Consider the following 22,331-nt stretch of genomic DNA (forward strand, 5'->3'; position numbering starts at 1 on the left):
TTTTTTAAATAAAAAGACAATTACTATGTGCATTGGAAATATGTATTAGGTCACATTTATTATATACCTATCCACCTGTATTAGTCTGTTAAGGCTGCCATAACAAAATACCAGAGACTGTGTGGCTTAAACCCCAGTAATTTATTTTCTCACAATTCCAAAGGCTGAGAGCCCAATGTGTTGGCAGATTGGGTTTGTCTTAAGGCCTCTACTTGGCTTGCAGATGGTGCCTCCTCCCTGTGTCCTCACCTGGCCTTTCCTCTGTGTGTTTGCATCCACAGTGTCTCTTTCTTTGCTTATAAGGACACCAGTCATACTGGATTAGGTTCTCACTCTTATGACTTTATTTAACCTTAGCTACCCCTTCAAAGGCTCCGTCTTCGAATATAGGCACACTGCAGGTTAGGGCTTCAACAAATGAATTTGAGAGACAATTCAGGAGACACAATTCAGTCACTCATTACCACCACCAATTCCTAGCTACTGTAAAACAAAAATTCCCACCTCTTAATCACACATGGAGATAAACTCAATGTGAAGAGACTTTGATGGCTAAAGTACACTGTAGAGTTAAAACAGTTAACATGGGTAATTTAAGAAAAACATTAAGAAGTAAGAGGGGGAAAGTCTGAATTGCCTAAATAATTACTTGACTTTCCTTGACCAGTTTTACAGTTTCTTTCTCTAAGTGCTACAATTATAGAAACCTGATATCTTCTAGTCTCCAGTGTACCTGCAGCATGAACCTCTCTGCAGCAAATTAGATCACATTGGTTAATGCTAGAGCCCAGCCCCATTTACAGGGCATCTGATGCAAGGTTAGATGTGGCAGTTCTAGCAGTAAGCCATTTGGCTTCAAAGAAGTCCAGTTAAGTGGCTGTCCGTGTCCCAGCAGTTTAATCTGAAATTAAAAGCACACACAAATATCTCCGAATGTATCTCCTTGACTCACCCACTTTATTTGGAAAGAGTAGCTGGTATTTCTTTAAAATACTGTAGACAGGAGACTCATCTTTTAGTTTTATTTAGTGGTTCACACACTGTTTTAACCCTTGATCCAAATGAGTGCATACATGTATCTTACTCATGTATTCCTCTCATATATAAGTATTTGAGAGTTGGAAAAGAATTAGGTTGAATAGTGTCAGTAGGGAAAACACTGAACCGAGGATTGGGGAAAAGGACTCTGGAACCCATCTGCCCAACATAAGGCCTGTGTAGTACTTGCACAGAATGTTTGGAGAAAGTCCCCCCCAGCCCTACCCCTTATCTAGTAACCCTCCCTCCCTGGATTTTCCAGTAACAAATCAACAGTACATAAGTCTGATCAATTATTACTGTAATTGTTTTATATCCTTAGTTTTACACTAAGTGGATTTAGATATAAGTAATTTCCTACATATCTGTAGTTGTTTTGAATAAGAAAACTTTGCCTATCATGTAGAGCAACACAAAAACAAAGCCCATGAACTTTTAAATAACGGTATTAGTGGGAGTCAAACAGAATACAGATCAAATAAAAAGCTGATGTCATACCCAGGCCACTAAGCTGTAATTAAACATTAAATTTGAACTCTGTCTTTCTGCCTGATCTGCCTGTTAGAGATGAAATATGGAAAATGCAAGGAGAAGCATATGAACAATTTACATCCAAGGCAATTGTCAGTTTCTTAAAAATAAGCTATAAAATATATAAAAATGAACTCAGTGCCAGATCTGTTGGTTACAACTGTTAGATTAACTTTCTCCACATTTTTTAAATGACCTTAAAATAGTGACGCCACACATCTTACTTTTATTCAGATATGTTCTGGGATGCGATGTCTGGGGAAGAATCTGAATTCATTTTATGTATGTCTGCATGTGTATGTATTTGTGAATTCCAGAATTCATTTTGGATGCTTGCAGAACTTGAACAACCCAAAATAACTGTGAGAAAGAATATCTATTTTACATTGATATGCAGGGAGATAACATAGCCGTTCAAAGTTTAGTTTTCTGGGAAATTAAAACTTCCAAAGCTTTGGCCAAACATTACCATTGAGGAAGTTCATTTTCAAATTACAGTATCCCTCACTTCTTAACAGTTTGTGTTATGCCACATCACTTTTATGAAGGACCTACAGTAGTTAGTACCTGTTTCTGTAACAGAGAGAAATCTAGAGAGGATTTTCACTTTTACAAAAAAAAGGCAAAAAGAGGGGCGCCTGGGTGGCTCAGTGGGTTAAAGCCTCTGCTTTCGGCTCAGGTCATGATCCCAGGGTCCTGGGATCGAGCCCCACATCGGGCTCTCTGCTCAGCAGGGAGCCTGCTTCCTCCTCTCTCTCTGCCTGCCTCTCTGCCTACTTGTGATCTCTGTCTGTCAAATAAATAAATAAAATCTTAAAAAAAAAAAAAAGGCAAAAAGCAAAACCAGCAGTCAGAGTTTGTGTTGCAGGGAGCTGGGTTAGAGGCCATGCCCAGCCCAAGCAGCAGCCCGAGCAGCAGCAAGTTCCTTCCTACACTCAGCATCTCAGCATCCAGCTGCCACAGCTTTCAACTGTGTCTGTGAGCACCTGTGCTTTGTCGCAGTTCATTTTGTGCATCTATTAGCAAGATGCATTCTAAGGTTTCAGAAGAGCCTAAGGTTACCTTTGGGGTCTGGAACTATTCAAAAAAAACTTCCACGTAAATTAATGGTAACTGCATCTTTGCTTTACACCGTTTCAGTTTATGAAAGGCTTCATAGGAATGCTCTGCTTTCAGATAGTAGGGGAAACCTGTAGTCTTAGGAGATATAAAATAACATAAATAAAGATAATTTAAATAAAGATAAAATCCCCTTACCTTTGTTACTCCCAGAGTAGCTATCGGTTGGCTAAGAAACAGATGCCTTGATGTGGGCCATTCAAGAAATATGGCATAGACCAATTTTTGTTTACGTTTGGATGTGTACCTGATTAAAAGTGAAAAAAAGTATAGTAATATTTCTCATTATAGGTCAGGTTTGGAATTATTTTACAGAGATACTTCCATGTAGTAAATATTTACCAATGTCTTCATTAATGGAGGGAAAGAAAAATAACTCCATGGTAGAATAAAAAGCACCCAAAAGGGTTACCCAATTCCAGGGTGTGTATTAGGGGCTGGGGAGGGATCCCTACCCCACCAAGCAATTCTCAGACACAAGCTGGTTGTCCTACAATTCTTCAATTCTGACTCTACCTGGAGATAGTGTCAGATTTCCACAGGTCAAAGATTCCATCCTATAAGACTGCTTGCCCGCACCACTCTCAACTTCACACACCAATCACAAGTCCAGGTTATCACCTGGTCTTCTAACCCACAAGCTATAGATGGGAGGTTACAAGGACGTCCTCCCTGGGTTCAATTAATTTTGTATAGCAGCTCACAGAACTCACAGAAACATTTTACTTACTGGGTTATCAGTCTGTTACAACAGGATAAAACTCAGATACAGCCATAAAAAAAGGGATGCATGGGGCAAGGTATGGGGACAGGGCTTGGAGCTTCCAGGAACTCTCCAGGCACACACTCTCCCAACAACCCTCAACCTCTCCAAACCCCATCCTTTTGGGTTTTTAATGGAGGCTTTGTTACATGGGTATGATTGATTAAATCACTGGCCATTGGGGACTGATTCAACCTCCAGCCTCTCTCCTCAACCTGGAGGCAGAGAATGGAACTAAAAGTTCTAACCCTGTAGTCACAAGGTTGGATCTCCAGGCAACCAGCCTCACCCTTTGGTGACGTGGAAAAGTCACCTCAGTAATGTAACAAAAGACATCTTTATGATTCTCATCACTTAGGAAATTCCAAGAGCTTTAGGAGCTTTGTGCCAGAAATGGAGACAAGACCAAATATATACTTGTTATTGTCCATCATGATATCCTAGTATCTCTCTCCCCCCACTTCCCCTAACTAAAAGGAACAGGTATTTTTCTAATATTACTCTCCATCAGACAGTTCTCATGGAGCTAGAAATAGGCAAGGGAATATCAGCAAAGAAGGTAAGTTGTGAGAGTAAATGCCTTTCCACCTGCTGATTCCAATTGTCATATTCCCTCACCAACAGATACGCATGTGTCAATGCCGGGCCAAGTACTGAGGCTTGTGTTAGGGATACAAGAAAAAAACACAAAACATACTTCGTTCTTGTTCTTACGGAACTTAGACTAGACTGAGGAAGACTGATGTTCAATAATCACAAATAATGTCAAAAGTGTGGGTTTTGACAAGCACAATGAAAGAAAAGGAAATTGAAAGATTATAACAAAGCGATCTCTTTAAATGAGACCATCAACAAGAAGCCTCCCTAAGAAAACAACATTTAATCTGAGCTTAGAGGATGAATGAGAAGATAGAAGGGTAAGAAGAGGAAGCTTTAGACAAAGGAAACAGAACTCTCATTCTTTTACTTGATTTTTCAACAAACATTTATTGAAATCTTAAAATGCTAATCACTTTTTTAGGGCTGGAGACATAGTATTGAACACAGTCCCTGTCTTCATGGAACTCACACGGTAGTGGGAAAAATTAGAATGAGGTGATGATTAAGTGCTATGGGGAAAACAAGCCAGGTGAGGACAGAGCGTGCTAGGTTGGAAAGGAGGAGTGTAGATGTTATTTTGAATCTAATACTCAAGCAAGACCTCTTTGAGGAGGTGGCATTGAGGAGACCTGAAGAATGTGAGGGAGAGACGTTGAGTATCTGGAGGAAGAGAGAGCAGCAAGCACAGAAGTCCCCAGGCAAGAGGGTGCTTGGCCTGCTGACATGGCAGCAAGGAGGGCAGAAGGAGAAATGAGGGATGGCAGGATGGCAGACAAGATCAGAGACAGCAAGGAACCAGTTTTGTTTTGTTTTGCTTTTTAAGAATTTATGAGAGCGAGAGAGAGCGTGGATGCACATGAGTTGGGGTAAGGCAAAGGGAGGAGGAGAGGCAAACTCCCCACTGAGCAAGAAGACCTACTCAGGGCTCGATCCCTATACCCTGAGATCATGACCTGAGCCAAAGGCAGATATTTAACTGACTGAGCCACTCCGGCGCCCCAAGGAACCAGTTTTTATAGGACCTTGTAACTTCTATTAGACCTGGCTCGTTCTCTAAGCCTAGATGCCACTGGAGGAATTTGAGCATAGGAATTTGGCTTTATTATTTAAAAGGTTTTATAGCAGAAAAATTAAGTGGGTAAGGACAGAAACAGATCACTCAGAAAGCTACTGAAATAAGCAGGGGAGGGATAACAGAGACTAAAAAGAAGAGAGTTACCACAAGAGAGGAAGAGAAGCGGTCGGATTCGAGATACACCTCAAAGACAAAGATGATGACATTTGCTGATGGGCTGGCTGTGAGATGTAAAAGGAGAGTTAAGGACTCCAAGATTTTGGCCTCGCAACCACCTGAAAGGATGAAGCTGCCATTAACTGAGATTGGGAAGACTGCATGGAGCTGGTTTAGAGCAAAATTTAAAAATTAGGAGGACCTCAGTTTTGGACCGTACCAGGTTTAAGCTGCTTACGCTTCCAGGAGGAGCGGTTGACTAGGAAGTTGATTATGAGTCTGGAGTTCAAGAAAAGAGGTCAACACTGTAGAGGTCCTCAATGTGGCATCTGAATCTGTGAAAACGGATGTGATCACCTGGGGAATAAAAATAAACAGGAAGAATGGAAGTCCAAGGCCTAAGCCTCAGGGCACTTCAAGGTTTAGTGCTTGGCAACTGGAAGTGGAACCAGCAAAGGACACTTAAGAAGGAGCAGCCAACAAGAAGAAACGGCAATCAGGACGCCTGGGCGGCTCAGTCAGTTAAGTCTGCCTTCTGCTCAGGTCAAGATCTTAGCATCTCCCTTTCCCTCTGCTATTGCCCCCGCTTGTACTCTCTCTCTCTCTTAAATAAAATAAATAAAATATTTTTTTAAAAGGGGGGGAGGAGAAAAAGAAGAGAGGGCAATCAACAGAGTCAGATGCTGCCATAAACTCAGAAAACAGAGACCACGAAATGACACTGGATTTGGCGAAGGGCAGCGTATCAAGGGCCTTTATAACAATGATTTTATGAAGTCTGGGATTGGAAGTCTGACCAGAGTGGGTACATGAGATAACTGGTGCAAGAAACTGGAATTGACAAGTAATAATAACAAGAAATAATAATAAAATATTTTAACATGTTTTACTATACAAGAAAGGAGAGAAATGGGGAGGTGCCTGGAAATCTAAGAGTTAAAAGAGGTTTTTTGTTTGTTTGTTTTAAGAGGTAAGAAGTAATACATCTGCATGTGGACAGGAAAGGATCTAGTAAAGAGGGAAAATTGAAGATGAGGAGCAAAAGGAGAGAACTGCTAGAATGATATCTTTGAGTATAATTAGGGTTGGGATCTGGGACACCAAGAAATATGTGTGAGTGTGTGTGTCTGTCTATGTCTGTGTATTTCAGTCACATGTGGCTCCCCAAGGGCAGGTATGAAATAAGAGCTAAATTTAACCAAAGTTGAGGTTTTAATCAAAGTCAAGTGAGTATGACAGAGAGAAAAAGAGTGTATGCAATGGAGTGACAAGCCACAGAATCTGACCAGAATCAGGAAGAGAGCTGAGGGATAGAGAAAAAGTGAGCAAGTCACAGATGGTATCCTTGATGGATTATAGATCCCTCCAGAAGCCCAAGTGCTGTGTGGAGTGAGTTGAGATATAAAAGGTGGTAGGACACCGCAGAATGCTTCAAGCTGAGAGTGTGGAAGAGGTTTGGTTATTGGCAATGTAGGACCTAAGGCATGACCCGAAAGGGGGGGTAGCAAAGGGAGAGTGGAGAAGGTCCCTAGAGGAGAGTGTCCAGGAACTGAGGGGCCAGCAAATTAAAAGAAATGTGAATATAGGTATTCAAATCACTAAGACTGATGTTAAAGTAGTTCTGAGGACAGTGACAGGGCTGAAATCTTGAAGGATTGTAAGGGGATCTACAGATGACTACAGCAAGGAGAGGCAGCACACACGGTATAGGAAACACCTTCTACTGTGGGGGTGGCAGTGGTTGGCGGGGAAGGAGGGCCACGTGGGGCTGGTGAAGTTGGTAGGAGCCAAACAAGGGGTTTCACAAGCCTTGTTAAATATTTTGGCTTTTATTTTTATTTATTGAAATAAAACTTAATGGAATATTGGTTATTACTTGCAAAATCATGATCAGACCCCCTTGTAGTCAAATATATTCCCAGACACAAATTTCAATACCAGATTTAAACTAGTCTCTCTAAAATGAAGGACTGCTAGTGAGGTTCTCACTATGGCTTCTCCCAGACATTTTAAAGTTCTACAGTTAGTTGCTTCTGTCTAGATTGTTCTACTTTATTTTCTTCAGTGAGCTGACAATTAGTTTTAAGTCATAAGTCAAGTAAGATCAAAGAAGAACATTTAGTCTAATCTTTTGATTTATACTTGACCTGGCTATATTCACCTGATGACAACAAAAGGTAAAATTTTAGAGCTTCACTGATACGACTCTTATTTATATATTTTAAGACCCCACATCAGAAACCATCGTATTTGTAAAGTGTGGTTCAGATACTCATTGGCATACGAACCTTAGACATAAGCTCTGACATAAGCCTGAAGCAAGGCTTTTAAAGAAGATTCTAGTTAAAAGAAAAATTAGCAAGTTAAAATAATGTTAAGGAAACTTCAGGTTTAGAGTTATTAGAATAACATGAACATTCATAGCTTTAAGGTTTTTGTGGGTTTTTTTAATTAAAATAATTTTTAAAATATTTATTAAATATTTTATATATATATTAAATATTTATTAAATATTTAATAAATAATTTTAAAAATAATTAAAATAATAATGCTATTATTTGGGCTCATTTTAAATATATTTTCTACCCTTCGGCATCTCTTTCTTGCTAATTTCATAAGATGGAGCATCTGTGAAAATTAGAATTAAATGACTAAATATAAGTCTTCCTTTTGGATTAACCACTCAACATCTATCATTTTTCTGAATGGCTTATGATTTTTATAAGAACTATTTTTCACTAAAATTTGCCCACTATTATGAAGTTTCTAGAGATGATTTAAGCTCACTTTGATAGACAAGTATTCAAATACATGCTGACTGCTTCTAAAGTCTGGAAAGTGCTTTGAATGAATAGGCATGCATCCAATTTCCTTTTTTATCCTACTTTTCTCTTCGCATTGCTGAGAAATTTTAGATGCCTTCCTCCATCAAACAGTACTTGGTAACAAGAAGAACTTACCACACATTTGGGGTGACATCATCACTCTGGGACCTCCAAGGGTGGGTTTCATAAATGGCTTCTCCATTGACTTTTAGCCAGGTCCCCATCTGCCTCAATCGCTCCTCAAAAATTACAGAAATGGTGCCATCATGTGTGGGTCCAATATTCATCAAAAGATTTCCTCCACATGAAACTGTTTCTACAAGTTCCTAAAAAGTTAAGAACAAATAAAGTTCTTAGGTAGAAGAAACGATTCCATTGTGAATGTGTTAATGATAAGTTGTATTTGTGTGCTTCCACCTCATATGTAATCACCATCCAGAAGAACAAACACAGAAAATACAAACTATAAAAATGTAATTCCCACACAATTAAGAATATTACCTTAATGGTCACCAGACATTTTACTGTACCTTTACTAGTTCTTCGATTGTAAGATAGTCATTAATTCCAGCATCTCTCCTGTAGCCCCAGGAAAACTTGTCTATTGTCATGCAATTTTCCCATTTATGAGGCAAAAGATGTCCTGGGTTGTACCGATCACTGCAGGTATAATAGCCACCATGCTTACAGATGGTACCATATCCCCAACGGTCATTGGTCACAACTGTGTCCCGAACTGGGCTGAAATATAATTGTTTAAATAAAATATAAAATATTTTACATAAAAGGAAATGTCACTGGAAAGAGGTCTAACTGAAATCCACTTCTGAAAGATCATCATAGCATAATATAATGCAAAGCCCATGGTTTGGAAGTCAAATAGACGTGGGTTGGTTGCAATCCTGGCTCTGTCACTTTCTAAGCTCCCTACCCCAGTGTAAGGGACGTAACTCCTCTGAGGAATCAATTTTCTCAACTGCTATTAGAACAGAAATAATTTATATAAAACACCTAGCCCAGTAATCAACACATAGAGCACTTATAAGACTATCATACTATTATTTGAAGCTCCTTGTCCCACATATTATGAATGATAATCAGATTTGAATTTACACTCAAAATATTCTTCGCACCTATGACTGAATAATCTCATACATACATTCTAGTCTTCCTCCTACAGTTGTGTCTAAGGTTGAAAAATCTCCGGCAAGTGGACTGCTGCCATCATGGAATCTACAATGGCACGAAATAAACCCCACAACGTTATCATCAGAGCAGGTGTGAAGCTCCTGCCCCTCCCCACTTAGAAGAGACAGTTTGCTTTCCAAACTGAAGTGGATCATTCCCAGTCTTTCCCCCTGGAAGAAGTACCTGGAGAAACTGCTGCTTTAAGTAGAAAGAGCTCTCCAGAATGTTCTTATGCACACCCCAAGTGTGTCCAGGGAACACACACAGAACATTCCCGGACTTCAGAACACAATACCAAGGGATGCCTGGGTGGCTCAGTTGTTAAGGGTCTGCCTTCGACTCAGGTCATGATCCCAGGGTCTTGGGATCAGGTCCCACATCAGGCTCCTTGCTCATCGGGAAGCCTACTTCTCCTTATGCCTGCCACTCCCCCTGCTTGTGCTCTCTCTGACAAATAAATAAATAAAATCTTTAAAAAAAAAAAAAAAAAAGAACACAAGACTGAGTATTTTCTAGTTACAATATAAATTCGGTCCACATGGTTTAAGTCTCATAGAGGAGCTTGGTCAGAATTCTCTGTTCTAACGTGGCAGTCTGGAACGTGCTAGAAAGCAACATGTAAAGAACAGGAAGTGGCGTGAACGCTGATGAAGTAAAGGAGGAGGCAGACGAGGGTGGCAGCGACTGAGCAGCAAAGATTATCAAAGGGTCAAAAGATGAAAAGAAGGAATCAGAAGAATTCAAAAGCACATAATCACAAAGAGTGATGACCTGTTGTCTCAGAATAGGCGATGAGAAGGGAGACCCACAAAATTAATGTCTTCAAAGTTCTTGATTCTGTGGTGTTATCTTTTCTCAGTGATTCTAAATTATTCGGGATTTTAGTGATTTCAAAATCAGACTATTGAGTTAGAACTCTTGCTCATTGATTACTCTGAGTAAAAACTGATACATGTACTAGGCCTTATTGACAACGATTTCCACCTACACCACACCATAGATGGGCCTGACAGGGAAAACTTCACAAAGCAAACTCTATACACAAATGAGGAACACTGAGGGTCATGACCGCAATCGAAGCGCCCCCACACCTTCTGTTATACAGCCAGGCCAGGAAACCTGTGCTATTCCAGTAGTGGTCAGGAGCATCGCCATCACCATCCGACCACAGGATCTCCGGCTGGTACTTGTTCACTAACTCATAGAGTTCCGGCAGCGTCTTAGAAACTGGAAACTGCTGCTGTTGGAATGATCTGGACTTATCCTCAAGGAAGAGTGGATGAAACCATTCAAAAAGGGAATAGTACAGTCCAAAACGCAGGTCAGTCCTCTTCCTAATGGCCACCTCGAGTTCCTTGACGAGGTCCCTCTTCGGTCCCTCATCTACAGCGTTCCAGTTCCAGGAGTACTGGGAGCCCCACAAGGTAAAGCCTGCACGATGACATTGAGTCTTTGTAAGAACATGAATTTATTCTAGCAAATTTCTACCTATACAATGCCAAAACAAACTAGATAGTACGTGGGACATATAAAAATGTCTACAACAACAGTTTTATGGCATGTTTTTTTTCATAGCATGTATTCTACTTTTATATGAATAACAAATGAGAATTTCAACAAGGTGGGACCAAGAGGCTTTTTTAGTGACTTTCTGGGTGCCCCCTTAAGGTCTGTGGAATCTGACCTAACTCTAAGAAGAATAGAGTTAGAAGAACTCTAACTCTAGGAATATTTTTCTTCTTAGAATAGAAGCTCCTTGAGGGACAGCATCATGCCTACAGCCTTCTGTTAGCACAAGATCTAGCACAAAATCAATGACACAAACAGAGCACAGCTAAGAGGGGGGACCTACTCCACATCTACCATCCTTAACAATGATGCTACTACTTATAATGGAGATCCTGAAACGCACCCCTGCAAGATTCTTACTTGTCTCCTAAACCAAAGATTAAAGTATGTTCCCTGGTTGGGGATGACTTTAGGTAGTGTGAGTCTTAGAACACAAGCGATCCATATCTAATAGTACATCCTGAGCTTCATTGAGCTTCATCGTTCATCCTTTATCACCAGACCGGGAAAAGATATGCTTCCCCAGTAGCTCTGTACTTTGAAATATTCCCACCATTTGTAATCTCATCCTTCTCTAAAGTCATAAACTCAGATGGTGCTCTTTAAACTAACTGCAATTATCTACCAATTAAATGGTAAGAAAAACAATGTCTGCCATTAAATAAGCACTTTGAAATAACTCATATTTAAAAAAGGAATTTGCATTTAGATTGTTCTATATAAAAATAATAGAAATGCTATATAACATGAAATAATACAAAAGCCTCAAAAATTTTAGTGCCTAGGAATGTTGCTAGGAATGCATTGTTACTATCCCACTGAAATCTAAAGAATCTTTGAGAATAGACATATATAAGGCACTCTGTTATTTACTCTCATGAATTAGGATGAGTCTAAGATGGACACAGTCTTCGGACTCCTTTTCAGGAAGAGTTTAAAACATCTCGCTCTTGTTCCAAAGGAGTTTGCGGTAAGCTTCAAAGCAATGTCTTGATATTTAAAGTCCTATGCAAAATGTTTCAAGTTGGCAGTATCTGGCTGGCTCAGTCAGTAGATCGCACAACTTTTGATCTCGAGATTGTGGGTTTGAGCCCTGTGTTGGGTTGCAGAGATTACTTAAAAATAAGAAAAAATATTTTTTTAAAAAAATGTTTTGAGTTGACAGGCTCTGTTGCCAGATCGTACCAAAACCACATGGGTCTTCATCACTACCATAAAAGCTCACGGAGAGATCTTCCTGCCTACCAAGCTCAGTGGGTTTTTTTCCATAAAGCCATGAAAATATGAGTCCTAGAAAGTTTACAGATGTGGGCTTCATTATCTTTCCTCATGGTATGATTAAAAGTTATTTTGTTTTGCTTTTAAATAAGCTCACTATGGAATACTTTGTACCACACAGCTTAAAGAGTTCGTAGACATCAGGAAACCAACATGTTCAGGCAAATACATTTTCTAAATATCTACCTCAGTAGGAGAAACATCTACAGGAGAAAGTCATTAAGCCACTAGAATGTAGCCAAAGGGAAAAGTATTCTAAGATAATTATAGATTTTTGGTTTTGGTTCTTTCCTCCTATTCCCCTTCCTACCTCTGCAGAAAGCACTGAGGCAAAATTTCTTATACCAGGCAAAGATGGTCACGCAAAGGAGACTGTCAAATGAATTAAAATGTGGTTGGGATAGTAACAATTTGTTGACATTCCCTTGATCTTCTGGATACTAGAGCAGTAATGGGTAGAAACTATCCTATTAATGTAGGACCCCTGTGATGGATAATTTTATGTGTCAACTTGACTGGGCCACAGGCCACAGGCCACAGGCTCAGGTATTTGATTAAATATTTTCTGGGTGTATCCATAGGGGTGTTTCTGCATGAGATTAAGGTTTAAATAGGTAGACTGAGTAGAGCAGATAGCTCTTCCCAGTGTGGGTGTGCCTCAACCAATCTGTTAAAGACCTGAACAGAATAAAAGGCTGAATAAGAACTCTCTCTGCCTGTCTGAGCTCACACTTTCTGCCTTTGGACTCAGACTTGGACTAGAATCTAAATCATCATCCACACTACTGGTTCTCAGGCCACTGGCCTCAGACTGGAATTGTACTGCCAGCTTTCCTGGTCTGGACTTCTCAGCTCCATAACTGCATGGCCCAATGTTTTATAATAATAAATCTCTTTATATGAACATACTTCCACTTGGTTCTGCTTCTCTGAAGAAGCTTCACTGATACAACCACTGTATTTCCTTGTAGATATTCTTCCGCCACCTCTGACTTTTATGGGCACCATTGCAGTCCCATCATCTTTGTCCCTCTGGATGATCTGTGTCGCTTTCATCACTGGCAAACCATCCACCATTTGGCCACCTAAGAGTTGGCCAAAAGTGCAGCAAGGTAATGACACAAAACTACAGCAGTATAATCCCCATGGTGAGGGAGCCTTCCCAGAATGCATTAGAGAGGGGCAATAAAAGCAGAGAGGGCAGGGCACCTGGTGTCTCAGTCAGTTAAGCATCAGCCCTTGGTTTCAGCTCAGGTCATGATCTCAGGGCTAGGCACAGAGTCTGCTTCAGAGTCTCTGTCTCTGCCCTTCCCCCCACTTGAGCTTGCTTTCTCTCTCTCTCTCCAATAGGTGAATAAATAAAATCAAGAAAGAAAGAAAGGCAATTCTAATTATAAACTTGGAGCTCCAACCCACATCTCACTTCAAATAGCTTTAAATGAAATCTTGGAAATACTCTTAAATAGGCACATAACAAAATGTGATTATTTTTCTTTTTTGTTTGTTTGGGGGGTTTTTTGTTTGTTTTTATGTGGTGGTGGGGGGGGGTGTCTGATCGTTCTACACACCTAATACCTCTCAATTGGATGCAATACGTGGTCCCTTAAATTACAGGCAAAAGTCAGTAACCACTAACTGCTGCTCCTAAGAGAAAACTAATTTCATGTGCTTTAGTTTCTTCTTCCGAAAGAACTACTTTACATTTCATAACTACTGTCAGTGTTTGCAAATGTTGCATTTATTTACCTTCATGATGTTTGGAAGTTAAGACAATGTATTTGGCACCAGAAGCCTGAAAAATATCTGCCCAGTGGCTTGCATTAAAAAACTTTGCTGTAAATAGTGGTCCAAAATCTTCATATTTGAAATTAGGAGGGTAATTATTTTTCATAAATTCCACGTACATCGGTATCTTTTTCTCTTGCCAATACCACCTAAAGGAAGGAAGAGAAACAACACATAAATGATGTACACATAAACATCTGAAATAATTGCCCCAGCTCCCCTTACTAATTCCCCCTTACTCAAATATTACCCAGATTCTCTTTCTCACTTCCCCAATAGTTTGACTTTGCCTTAAAGAAAGCTTACTGTAAACTTTCCTTGCTTTCCACCTAACCCTCTGAACATTCTAGACAACCCAGCCACCTGTTTGCTCTTAATTCTTCATTTTCAAATCACAAAATGTAGTATGTATCTTTACATAGTCTTTTGCAACATAAGTGACAGTCTTCAAAAGGGAGATCACATGCCCGAAACAGCATGCATCTTTTATATTCACTAGCAAAGAACAAGCAGGGGAGTTGGCAACAGTAATATTAAAATGATACTGTTATTTTAACATACTGACTCAGCCTTTAAGGATTACTTGCTATGCATTCATTCTGAGCAATTCTTGCTGCCTTTGGTTGTGTGAAGCAATGCCTGGCTGGCTGCTATCATGTCACCATGAAAGGAAAAGTCAACAGGCTGAGGATGACAGAAATAGGTAAGTTCTTTGATTTCATCAATGAGACAACTACCTCTACATTTCTTGTGTTGAGTAACAAACCCTTATTATTATATCATTTACTTAGCTTTTCTGTACCTTGAAGTGAAAGTATCCTAACTGATCCATGATGCATTTCTGCCTTTTAAACTGAACTACAGGTACACCTGTGTGGCTCAGTCAAAGGATTTCTGCCTTCGGCACAGGTCATGACCCCAGGGTCCACAGATTGAGTCCTGCATCAGGCTTCCAGCTCAGCCAGGGAGTCTACTTCTCCCTCTGCCTGCCACTCCCCCTGCTTGTGCACAGGCTCTCTCGCGCTCTCTCTGGCAAATAAATAAAATAAAATATTTAAAAATAAACAAAAAAAAAAAAAAAAAAACCACTGAACTACAAAAGACAAACTGGGACAGTCAGAAGGTTGAACAAGGATGAGGGATTTCTTTTTCCCCAGTACAGTTTAATTTGAACCTTCATTCTCTACTATAGTTTAGAGTTACTTTTCAAATTCCATACTAATAGAGATGAAAAGAGGCACTTACTATAAAGAATCCATCGTTTATATCTGGGTTTGAATTGCTATTAAGGAGAGTCAGATATTACTCATCTCTACTGTTGACTGTTTGCCTGTCCTGAGTGAAACTGGCATGGGACCAGAGGTTTAGAGGAGACAGAGGGAGACCACAAATAATTAAAGAATCTTCTACAGGGCTGGGATGCCTGGGTGACTCAGTCCATTGTGTGTCTAGCTCTTGATTTTGGCTTGGGTCATGATCTCAGCCCAGTGTAGGGCTCCATACTCAGTGCAGAGTCCCCTTCCCTCTGCTCCTCGCCCAACTTGCACTCTCTCTCTCAAAAAAATACATAAATAAAATCTTTTTAGAAAAATCTTCTACAGGGTTAATGCACTTATTATTAGAAATATATTCTAGTTAGTTTCACATGAGCAGTATCTTTATTCTTCTAGGTTAAAACAAACAACCCTGTGTTTATTTGTAGAAAACGAAAAATTAACCATTGCAAAGAATAATAGGACTCAAAACTAGGTATTTTTGGCACAGCACTAGTCTCAATTAACATCAAATCCTCTTCTAGCACCAAATGTATATTTATCTAATATTCCTAGTTGAACAAAATGATAACATATAATTTATTACATCTTAACATGAGGATAAGAAAATCTGTTTATGTACCTGCTAATCTGAAACATTTTAAAAATAAACTCAAAATGCCTTACAGCACAAAACTTGCAAACAAAGATTTATAACATCCTGAAGTAACTATGTCTAGTAATAGACAGTATGGGAAAAAAAAGTCCCTTGTTTTACAAGTTGATTTCAAAAAGAATGTATGGATTGTGCCCCATACCCTACACATTCTTTTACATCAGTTGGACTAATTTAATTAAAAAAGGTCATTGCTTGCAGAAAGTCAATGTCTTTGTAGAAAGTGGTATAATGTAATAATGTAATGTTAATATAATATAGTTTATACTCTATTATATCTATTCTATATTGTATATAGTTTGATGCATATTATTGTATAGTATAAAATAGAGTTAAATACTCCTTTATTTTCTTATTTTAAACAGGAATACATTATATATGTATGCACATTATATATGCATACATTTGGTAACTTTTCTGTCTTGAAGAACTTAATATCTCGTGTATTTAATCAGGAAAGGTAGATAATACAGTTCAAAGTTGTAAGAGATTACATGGGCATGTTGGCATAGATTTCCGTAAAGTTTAAAGAGCAATTTTTTGTGCAGCTTTCCGTATAACATTAGGGAGTCTTTTTAGGATAACATTCTAGAAGCTTTTGTTGTTGTTGTTTTGTTTGTTTATTGTATTTTGTCGTTGTTGCTCCCTATGCAGCGCAGAGCTCAACAGGGGCTTGAACTCAGCACCCAAGATCAAGACCCCAGCTGAGATCAAGAGCCAGGCTTAACCAACTGGGCCACCCAGGCTCCCCTCTACAAACTTTTTAATTCCCAGAGCCACACATGGTAACATTTTAACACTAAAGAGCCAGTGCATGCCCAAATGAACAGAAGCGTCACAGGCTCATAACTTATGTCTTAACCATACTTTATGGCTGAACAGAGATGGACACCAGCTTAGGCCCAAGCCTCTCGGTTCCTGGTCCGACCCCCCACACAACTGGAGTCACTTCTGCGGTCTGTCCCTGGGCGGTTCCAGGGCGGGAGCTCCGGCGTGACACGTGCAACCAGCAGGACGCTGAGAAGCAAGCCCGGGCTGCCCGAAGCGCCCGACGACGCTGCAGCCCCGCGGAGGAGAAACGCACTGTCCTTCCCCGCACTTACGCAGGGACTTAGGCACCAAACACCCGGAAGTGCCGACCGCCTCCCAGACCGCGGGAGGCAAAGCCCTGGGGGCGCCACAAACCAGCCCCAAGCGGGGCTGGGCGGGGGCGCAGGCCGGGGGAGGGGGGTGCGCTCACCAGAACCATTCGCTCCCGAAACTGGGCACGGAGAACACCCCCCAGTGGATGAAGATGCCGAACTTGGCCCGGTCGAACCAGACCGGCAGCGGGCGGGCGTCCAGGGACTCCCAGGTGGGGTCGAAGCGCGGCGCGCGAAGGGCGGCGCCGGGCGCGAGCGACGGCGACAGCAGCAGCAGCAGCAGCAGCAGCAGCAGCAGCGGGAGCGCCCGCCGGAGCTCCGGGAGCTCCTGGGGCCGCATGTCGGCGCCGCCTCCCAGCGCGCGCCCTTCCGCGTCTCCCGCTAAGTAGGCTCCGCGCTGTCACCTGACCGCGCCGTCTGGACGAAGGAACCTTCCTGCTGGCGCGGGAGCGGCTGCTGTCCCAGGCCGAGGACCCCAGGGGCGCTGCAGCGTTGGAGGGCAGCGTCAGCGAGGCCCGAGGCTGCTGACTTAGCTAAAGCTCCCGGTCTGACCGCCTCGTGGGGAAGAAAGAGTCAAGTTCAGGGCCCCGAGGGAGTGCGTATTTGCTGGAGCAGAACGACCCTTAGAAACTGCCGGGGAGCGCGACGTGGCCGACCGGTCCGGTTGGAACCTGGGACCCGCAGGCCAAGGCAGGAACCTCGAGCGGGTCATCCAGTCCTTGCAGGTCCCACGCACGCAAACAGCCCAGGTCATTCTCGGCCTCTGTATCCACCCCCGCCGCCGCTCGCCCACCAAGCTTCTGGGTGTGTGAGAACCGTGGCGGTCAACAGGGAGTCTGGGTCAGGTGAAATCCCGGCAGTTCCCAGCTCAGGTTGGGGGCCCCAATGTGCATTTCTAACGGAGTCCTGGATGGTGCTGATGTTGCTGGGGTCGGTCACCAAACTTTGAGAATCACTGCATTAGAAAAAGTGGTGAACTAAGGTGAGACCAGTGGCGTGATTGTTTAAGAAATCTGCAGGCAGGGGGGAAGCAGCCAGAAACATGGAAGGATTCATCAAGGGACACCATCAGAAGCTCCGCTCTCCCCTTCCTAAAGGCTTTTAGAGTAAAACCAGAATCCCTTCTGCTCACATCACCTCCTCCCAACTTCCTGTCACTATCTTCCCTGCCAGATGTTTTACTACCCACTAATTGTTCCAATTAACATCTTGTTCCAACCACGAATATAGGATCCCACTGATCGTTTTGTAGTTAGGAGGACAACGAGCTTGTTTCCCATTAGGCCGTGAGCTTGCTGAGGACTGGGATGGCAACCATTTCTGTAGACCCTGAATTTAAAGCAGAATCCGGTACTGAGGAGCACTGAAAGCATATTTGTTGAAGTCCTTCAATGAACTGGGGTTCTCATGATTGAGCTGTATGAAGGAACGAAGAAAGAAAGGACCCTAACTGTCCCATCTCTGCAAGGACATGGGAGCAGCAGCCCAGGGAAAATGGCAGTTACCTCTTGATGCACTGTGAATGGCTCCCCAGGATCGCAGGTCCACCGTAAGGGACCTGGTCCTCCCTGGTGAGGGTCTCCTGGAAGAGAGAAATCGGCGAATCTGCTGAGTATACATGAATGGCAGTAGCTTCAGTTCGTGATAAAGTCGGGTGATCATTTCTATTATCCTCGGAGCAGAGGGTAGGCTTCCCCAAGATGGGCCACTTTGGCACGAAGATTATTCTGAGCTGAGGGCAATGGAGACCCCACGGGCTCAAGAGAAACTTTTGCCCCCTCCAAACTATATCACTGGAGGTCTTTCCCAGAGTAAGTGTTATTAGCTGAGATCAGTTTTATCGGAGTGACCCATCTGGACGGCAGGGCAAACATCTAATGACCAAACTTCTGCTCTTCTTCTTGCCCTGCGAACGGCATTCCTTTCCTCCAAAGTTCCATACCACTGCTCCTTCCTCCTTAGTTCAGAATGACACACGGGCCTCATTTGGCCTGACCGTCTTTGGAATTTCCACGTCTGTGTGGATTCTCCATCCGTAGGCTATCAAATTCCGTTTCCTCCTGTTAGTCTGTCTCATGGCAATTTGACTCTTCATCCAGCTAGACAGACCTCGAGGGGACAGGAATTCCTGCTTCCTGACAGTTGGCCTCGTCAGTGAGACACTAAGTCACAGGACGTAGCTCACCCCAGTACTGCTCTAGTTGAGAGGTCCTGGGATGTGGGACATACCACCAGTGGAAGGTAAGATTTCTTACCACGTCAGCCTCCCAGAATCTCTATCTGCGAGTCCAGTGGAGCAAGAGTGACATGAGTCCTTTTTCTCTTTGTAAATTTAAATCCACAGGAGAAAATATGTGTGGCATCAGTTCCTTGGGCCTGACAGCTCTTTGGCTGAATGTGTTAAGAGTACTCTTCAGTTACTGGTCCACCTCCTCCCAGAAATGGCCTTTGTCTTCCTTTGTCTGTGTCTTTCATGTTGCTTGTCATCCATTGCTAAGGGACATCTTGGAAGTTAAAGCTGCAAAATTCAAAATTCATGGGCAAAGGCTGAACACTTAAAAGCTATCAGAGTGGTGGCCTCCTCAAGAGGACTCCTGTGGTAGGATAAGTTTGTCACAGAATGGGTTAGAGTCACACTAGGTCACCTGCCAGCTTCAAAAAAACTTCCATGCAGTGAGGTACTGTTGTATAGCAACATGCCTTCCCCAACCATGGCAAATCACTCGTAGGTATTAGTTTGATTCCAAGAGACCCAAGGCTTAGATAAAACTGTTACATTTTTCTCTTAGTCTCTTTCTGTGTCCTGAGAGCTTGGCTTTGTGCAAGAAATTTCTCTTTGGTCTCCATGACCTGGGTGGAGATGCCCTTACTCGGGAGTACTTACTGGGGTGCTCCTTGGTGGCCAGTCAAATAGACATGGGGATTCAAGTATGGATCCGGCAGTGCCAGTTCTCAAGAATGTGTGTCATGAGAGGTTCTAGCCCACGGGAACTTTTGTTGTCTCAGCCTGTGTTGCTTGGTAGTGCTGGAACATCTCATTCCAGAAGCATTTGTACAGTGTCACAGATGAGTGGGCCTGTGACTGGAGGCATCTCATATTTTCATGGGAGACCAGAGACACCATTTTCACTACACCATCCTTACTGTCTGTGCAAAAAGACCTTTGCTTTCATTACTCTCAGGATTAAACTTTTGGATTATGAGGACTACATCATCTGTGCCTTTCTGGACACTCCTTGTGTCTTTGATTAAGCTATTAGAAGGCTTATTCATTTGAGTCACTATTAATAGATCCTATCTGTCAATGGCCAGATGATGGATCATTTAAATTGGCTGTATTTAAGTAGATAGATAGATGGATGGATGGATAGATAGATATAGATATAGATATAGATATAGATAGATATAGATATAGATACAGATATAGATTGGGGGGGGGCATGTGACCTGGGTGGGGGCAGGGGGGGTAGAGGGAGAGAGAGAATCTTAAGCAGTCTCCATTCCAAACGTGGAGATCAACACAGGCCCTGAGATCATGACCTGAGCCAAAATTAAGAGTCAGATACCTAACCCACTGAGCCATCCTGGTGCCCCTATATATATATATTTTTTATAAAGAACTCTCAATTGTCTTAGAACAGCTAGACTTAGGGACTCCCTTGACAAGATAAAAGTATAGAAATTAGACTTAAGACTCAAAAATGAATGTCCACATCCAATGTTAATTCCTCTTCTTAAAATCCAGCCTGGGGCATCTGGGTGGTTCAGCTGGTTAACATCTGACTTCGGCTCAGGTCATGATCTCAGGCCTGCATCAGGCTCCCTGCTCAGTGGGGAGGCTGCTTGTCCCTCTATTCCTGCTCCCCCACCACTTACGCTCTGTCTCTCTCAAATAAATAAATAACATAAATTTAAAAAAAAAGAAATCCAGACTCACATGCCTGTGTTAACTTCCCTTTCCTACAAGATTTACAGAGATTACTCTATCCTATCTCTAGGTTCTAAGTATATAGGTTGCTCATGTAAATGCTGAAAGCCAGAAAATAAATTTAACCAAAGCATCCAAGATCGGTAATAAGGTTTGGTTTGCCCCTATCTTTGAGCTCTGTAATTGGCTTCTACCTATTTTAGAAGTCCCTATACAATGTTCCTTGCAGGATTGTCCTAGACCTCCCCATCACCACTGCAACAAAATTTATGTCGCCTGGACAGCAGCAGATCTTTTAAATTATACAGCCATTTTACTCCTATTACCCTACCAAATTTAGAGAATAATTAGAAAGATTATTTGACTATATTTACAACTTTCCCTTTCCTGAGGAAATAGATGACCACAATTTCTCCTAGGCCCTCCTAGAAATGGTGTGCAAAAGGCCAATATTCAGGGGCTAATAGAAGCCAAGTTTAAATTGTGTACCCAGAAAAAAGGCTTTTGTTAAAAATGCTTTAAACAGATTTTACAAAAGCATAAATCCTTCGGTTCCCATTTTAGTTAAAATTCTCCCTGATATAAAGGAGCAAATTTAGTTAAAAAGATGAGCCATCCCTTGATATTTGAGCTGTAATCCAGGTCTTTGGGGAATTAGAAACAATGGCCTTTATCTTACAAATCTCTACAAAACCAGGAATACAACTCCAAAAACAACTTAAATCCTACCTATCCTTACCTTAACTATTCCTCTCAAAATGTTTGTCACTATTGTAAAAGATCAGGGTATTGGAACAAAATTGTTCTCTACTTAAGAAAAAAAAAAAAAAGTAAATTTTAAACAACAGTTACCCTGAAACTCTAGAAAAAAGTTTTTACATTCTTTCTCTGTCCCTTGAAATTATAAATCTTATCACATCTTTGAAATGTAAACACAGCCCACAGTCTCCTGAGACTGAAGAAAAAAAGAGAAAAGTATTTAAAAACTGGGCCTGCAATGTCCTCTCCAGAAATATTAGTAGAAACAAAATTAAGATTTCATTTACATCTTGTCTGTGTATATTGTATGTGTGTGTCCATGTATGTTATAAATGTGAGATATTTTCTCTACCTCTGGATGGTATTGCTAAAATTAATTTGTGAAAGAGCTTTATTTAGCTGATTTGAAGGCACACAGTTGTAAGGGGTGGGCATTCTAAAACTCAGAAAGATAGAAACTAACTGAAATGTTTTTCAAGTTCACGTGATCTGGGAACATATTTGGTGTTAAAGCTAATCTAAGGTTGTTGGTTTAATTAAAATAGACCTGTCCATAGAATTATCAGCATTGAATATAAAACTTTTATTCTGCTTGTGTTTTCTAAAAGTCACATAATTTCATGGTATCTCTGTTACAAAATTTATC

At 41.4% G+C, this 22,331-nt stretch overlaps 1 protein-coding gene and 1 long non-coding RNA gene across 2 annotated transcripts; one reads left to right on the top strand and one right to left on the bottom strand.

Moving 5' to 3' along the window:
- Window positions 1–122: 122 nt before the first annotated feature.
- On the bottom strand, window positions 123–17,338 carry FUCA2 (alpha-L-fucosidase 2). Its single transcript, XM_032873075.1, has 7 exons — window positions 17,097–17,338; window positions 13,889–14,076; window positions 10,387–10,726; window positions 8,638–8,848; window positions 8,243–8,433; window positions 2,827–2,935; window positions 123–901 (listed from the first exon to the last, which is right to left on the bottom strand). Exons 1-7 carry the CDS (start codon window positions 17,336–17,338, stop codon window positions 761–763), a joined length of 1,422 nt encoding a protein of 473 aa, XP_032728966.1. The 3' UTR covers window positions 123–760.
- On the top strand, window positions 11,756–13,523 carry LOC116876762. Its single transcript, XR_004384455.1, has 3 exons — window positions 11,756–11,834; window positions 13,114–13,254; window positions 13,493–13,523. It is a non-coding gene; the product is annotated as an uncharacterized LOC116876762 (long non-coding RNA).
- Window positions 17,339–22,331: the final 4,993 nt, after the last annotated feature.

The sequence above is a fragment of the Lontra canadensis genome, unplaced genomic scaffold, assembly GCF_010015895.1.
Source record: "Lontra canadensis isolate GAN:19392208 unplaced genomic scaffold, GSC_riverotter_1.0 scaffold47, whole genome shotgun sequence".
Classification (NCBI taxonomy): Eukaryota; Metazoa; Chordata; class Mammalia; order Carnivora; family Mustelidae; genus Lontra; species Lontra canadensis.